Source organism: Limulus polyphemus, unplaced genomic scaffold, assembly GCF_000517525.1.
Source record: "Limulus polyphemus unplaced genomic scaffold, Limulus_polyphemus-2.1.2 Scaffold1983, whole genome shotgun sequence".
In the NCBI taxonomy this organism is placed as follows: domain Eukaryota; kingdom Metazoa; phylum Arthropoda; class Merostomata; order Xiphosura; family Limulidae; genus Limulus; species Limulus polyphemus.
In genome coordinates, this window is record NW_013667593.1 from 104,000 (window position 1) to 109,608 (window position 5,609).

General features: G+C 29.3%; 1 protein-coding gene across 1 annotated transcript in view; it reads left to right on the plus strand.

Annotated features, from left to right (window-relative positions):
• Positions 1 to 5,609, plus strand: part of LOC106465567 (retinoic acid receptor RXR-alpha-like) — a 59,400-nt gene that overhangs the window by 51,543 nt on the left and 2,248 nt on the right. Inside the window, exons 7-8 of the mRNA XM_022393488.1 lie at positions 3,538 to 3,664; positions 4,314 to 4,538. Of these exons, the coding sequence (XP_022249196.1) occupies positions 3,538 to 3,664; positions 4,314 to 4,538 (352 nt within the window). The remainder of the gene's footprint in view (positions 1 to 3,537; positions 3,665 to 4,313; positions 4,539 to 5,609) is intronic.

Below are 5,609 nucleotides of genomic sequence, written 5' to 3' on the forward strand. Positions count from 1 at the left end.
TATATAAACTCATAGCAACATAAAGTGGAATCTGCCTCCCAGTTACTAACAGTATTATTTACATGGCTTGGATAAGTGAAAAACAAACCTCACTAGTGATAAGAAATCTTAAAATCTGTTAAGCTACTAAAAAAAAAACCATCAATAAACACCTCAAAGAAATTATATGTTATGCCAACATAAGACACTAGCTTTAGCACACATACTGAGAAAACTTTCTTCTAAGTAAAAGCGAAATGTTGAACACTACTAAATCTTTATTCATAAGTTCGTTTTTCACTGCTTCTTTACTTTCCAAACTTTGTAGTACTTGAATTTCGTTTATGAAAACTAAAGCGTAATTAAATATTTTTGGTATTTGCAAGGTATCACATTAACTTAAAGACGTTATCATTATTATTATTATACCTCATTTGAAATCCATGTATTCTTTTTAATCCATGTTGTCAGGATTAAAACATTTTACTAAATTTATACATTAAATATTTTTGGTATTTGCAGGATATGACATTTATCTAAAAACTAAATTTATGGACATACAACACAAAAATCCAGGGTTTAATTCCCCATAGCAAACAGAGTGCATATAGTCAATAGTGTAGTTTTGTGCTTAAAAACACAAACAGATAAATATCTTGAGAAGTAAATATATCGTACTTTATCTTAATTACTTAACAATTTTTAACAATCATAAGGTAAATATTTTAATTAATTGAGCCTATCAACACCTGGAATGTATAATTTTAGTAAAAAATGTTTTAATTATGACAACATTTAAGAAGTGAACACATTGAAATGAGATATAATAATAAAGTATTTTAAATGAAGAAAGTGTGATAATAAGAAAAAAATATTGGACTATCATTATAATAAACTAAGTTCTTTTTTAAACTCATTCAATCAGATTTCATACAACATTTTTCTAGCAGTGAATTGCTTTTGATTAATATACTGTTATGTTCCTTTCAATAATGATAAGAATTACCTTTACTATAAATTTGTAGCCAATAAAATACAAAATGAACTTGCACCAAGAATACTGTTGCCTAGTGAAGTATGAATAAACTTATAAAACTGTTGATTAGTATATATTACTTATCTTAGTTAGACTGAATTTCTTTCTGGAAGTTATCTTAATAGCAAGTCCATAATACTTTTGTAACTTGAAAACAGTTTAGAGAATAAATTTTAAAGCTAATGCTTAGTAAGGTAGTAATTCTACAGTTATAATAAGACAGTGAATTGGTAAGTTATAGAATAATGTTTTATTGTTATGGAGCTCCTACAAGTCATTATATTTTTACTCTTACAGAAGCCAAAAAGTTAAAGTCTGTACAGCATGTAGAATCTCTAAGAGAAAAGGTTTATGCATCTCTGGAAGAATACTGTAAGCAAGTGTATCCCGATCAACAAGGCCGTTTTGCAAAGTTACTTCTGAGACTCCCTGCACTGCGGAGTATTGGTCTCACCTGTCTGGAACACCTGTTTTTCTATAGACTAATTAGTGACACATCAATTGACAATTATCTTCTGTCAAAATTGGAGGCTACAAGCAATATTTAACCCAGTATTTGCTGGCATGGGTTTCAGAGTCAGGAAGCTCTCAGTGAGGCTTGTTGCTTCATCTTCTTCATCTGGATTTTTTTTTATATTGTCCATATTTTTTAAGAATCTAAATGGCCCTGACTGCATTTTTACTCTTGTTGTTTGCAATGCCACTAATTCAACCATTTATTATTGTTAAATATTTATGGTACATATCTTTTGGTTATTTTTTAGACGTAATTTTTGCATGGACATCAGAAAGTTTTTTATTTCCCATGTTGATTGTACAGAAAAAGGCATGTACAGTTATTGTTTCGAAAGAAAAAATTATCAAAAATGTTTTCAAGCATATTCCTCGTAGTGTAAAGAAACCAACAAAATACATAAAGAGAGAGAGAGAGATTTTGATAGTGTTTTAAAAGTATTCTATTGGAGATGTTTTAATTCTTATTGGCACATTTCTTGTGAGTTGTAAATGTTTAAAAGGTGTTTGTATGGAAGGTATATTTAACAATGTACAGACAGAGTGAAGTACTTGTGAATGTGATACAAAGAAGAGAGAGTTTAGTTTCTTTTATAGGTTAGCTTAGATAGGCTAGCATCACTTTGTTTTGTTTTGCATAAATTTGTAAACATATGGATTGGTTCTGTGATGAAGCAACAACAGGGAGCACATAAATAGTATTAATATAATACACAGTGTAATTAGGATGTATTATTATATTTCCGTAAAACACTTGAAACTTCAGATTATCATAACTTATCGAAAGCTTGAAAACATTATTCACTGCTTTAAATGTATAGGAGAAAGGAGGCATAGATTTAATTAGATATTAAGGTGTTGAATACATACATACAGTACTTATAATTAAATCATTATCGGCACACTAATATATTCTCACTCACATTATACAGGGTGATTTATAATTCACACAACACAGAAAACACTGGAGGTTACATGGAAAAAGTATGGTGCACACTCAAGTTTAACATCATTTGTTTATTTTGGGAATAATACATGCATATATAATGTGTTAATCAGTAGGTATATGAATGTTTTGTTATAATTCTTCATAGGTGTGTTCAGCACATTGTTCTTTCCCTCATCATGATATTGTATATTCAGCTCATCTACAAAGCCCCTTGTGCATTTGATCTGACCATCCTCTGTTTTCACAAAGTATCTCCTCATTTCTGATTACTTGGGTTGCTTTTTCACTTATTCTGTGCAACCGAAGCCCTTATTTAAAGTTATATTTTAAAGATGAAATTATCATATACTTAACTTCTAAGTATCGAAGTTCTAGAGACAGATATGGGTTATTTATATAGATGTTAAAGGATTTGTCTGTTGAAAATTGAACATGGATTGGTCTCTTATTGTTTCTTATAAAGGATATGTGCCAGAAGTATTGCAAAATAAATTAGCAGATATTTCACTGACTACTGACTAGGTAATTGGATTAGCTCAAGAGGAAAAGAGTTAAACTACAGTCAAATTAAGTAGTCTGTTACTAGTTTGTTGTTTATAGGATTTTACTTTTTAATTGAACTTGCAATTTTACTTGCTGTAGTAAGTGAAACAGTAAAATATATTTGTAGAATTCTGTTATATCTTTGGTCTTGACCAGTAAGCTAAGTAAGTTTACTGAATTTTACTAAGGTATATACAATGTTTCAGGATCTTTTAGGTCATTACAATATTTTTTCTTTATAGGATCACAATGAATACTTATAATTATTAAGGAATAATGGTAATCATTGCAAAACTTTAATATGTAAGAGTTAAAAGTAAGAAAAATATAATTTTTGTTCAGATTAAAAGTATATTTGCCCAGGTAGTCTTACCAGTATATCTTTAGAAGCCCACTGGTGAGTCAATGGTACATTTGTAAAGTACATTTTTATTGGCTGTATGAAGGTTTCTGCTTTTGTTTCGCTGATTATGACAACAATGTTTGTTTATTATTAATTTGTTGTACTGTTTTACAGAAGGAGCCCTTAGCCAACATCTGTAAAGCTGCAGACTGTCAATTGCACCAACTAGTGGAATGGGCAAAACACATCCCTCATTTTACAGAATTACCTATAGAGGATCAAGTGCTTTTACTTAAAACAGGCAAGTTTAACTGAACAATTGTTGTTGTTGTTATTTTTAATTACTTGTCAGAATATTTTATATATATATGTTCTCATTCATGATAAATATTTTGTCATTTGTTCAATGTAAGTACATAAAGACTTTTGTGTGTGTGTGTGTTATATTTAAATTTAAAACGACATCACCATTAACATGGAAAATGGGTTGATGTATTCTATATAAAAATGCTGTAAGAGTCAGTTTAAAATTGTTTTTAATTCTCACGTGTAAAATATGAGACAAAAATTAGTTAGATGTAGCAAAAGGCTAAAATTTTGGGGTAAAGTTTATTCAAAACATCATTGGTAAAGCTATACACTACTTTTTTAAAATCAAAATGTAAGACGAAAAATATACAGTTTTGTTTGTAAAATGAATAAATGCTGAACAGTAAGTAATGGATTGTTAATTTTTTTTTTCTTCTGAATGACTTTTTTCTGTAGTTGGGTGTACTTAAAGGTTTAAAGTATTTGTTTTTAAATACTGCCAATCATCTCCAAATAAAATGTTTGTTCAAATAATATCTTAAGAATTTACATGAATATGTTACTTTTCACCAAGCTTTACAATGCAAACTGGTCTGCATATTTTCACCTGTAAATGTTAACTGAACTCCTTATGTTTTTAGGTTGGAATGAGCTGCTGATTGCAGCCTTTTCTCATCGGTCTATTTCAGTAAAAGATGGAATAGTCCTAGCGACAGGGTTGGTAGTACAGAGAAACAGTGCCCACAGTGCAGGAATGGGAGCTATCTTTGACAGAGTGCTCACAGAGTTGGTTGCTAAGATGCGAGAAATGAAAATGGACAAAACTGAACTTGGCTGCTTACGGGCAGTTGTCTTATTTAACCCAGGTATGGGAAAATATGCAGTAATATTTTAAAATAGAAAAAAATCAAATTTAATCAATGTATGTATAAATATTTTGCAAAGGAAGATATCAATTACCAAAAAAAAAACATGTCATAAATTTCTTTTAAATCAATATTGGATAGTTGAACACAGAGAGATAAATAAACCTCTTTGGCACCATTGTTTTCATCAGATTATTGAAGAAATACCATAAAACCTTAGAGATAATAATGTTCAATTAAGATTGTAGAGGAATTAATTGGTGGTGATATTAAAACCACATTAACTTAACTTTGTGTATAATATATTCTGATTGCTTTTTAATTAAAAAAGGATATGTGTGTATATATAAAAGTTATTAACAGTCTTGTCTACACGCTGTTTTTGGCATTAGTATAAAAACTAGCAGTAACTTAACTAACTATTAGCCTTGTGTGTGGACATTTCAATCCAAATAAGTACCAAAAAATAAGTACTTGGTGAAAAAATTAAGTATACCCATACAGGGTACATTTTAAAACATAGATGGATTACTGTTACAGAGAACACTTTTATTCCTTATAAGTATAATGTAACATTTTGCAGAGAATCACTGAAGAACTAACTTAAGATAGTATGATAAAGTAATTTTATGTTTTGATGGAGCCACAATTTTATGAGATGAGAAAAGTAATGTTATGAAAAACTGGTATAATCAGAACTCCTTAGAAAAAAAAAGAAAACAACACAATATTTCATTTTGTACCATCAATTATTAATTATTTCATGTCAAAACTTTTATACTATTACAGCTACACATTTCCTTACACTGAAAATTTGTAGATACAATAATATATATTCTTTAGAGCAATATGGTACCATATCATCATGTAAGAAGTCCTGTATTAAGAGAGGAAAACACCATGTTTCTCATGTTGTACAAGCAAGCATATACAAAAGCTAATTTAACTACTGGTTTGTGTAAACCTTACATAAATGACACATTCTTATGTGCTGTTAAAAATGTAAACCATCCAGTATCATGACTTATGTATATAGAATGTGACATCTTATTCCAAAAACTGATTATTCTG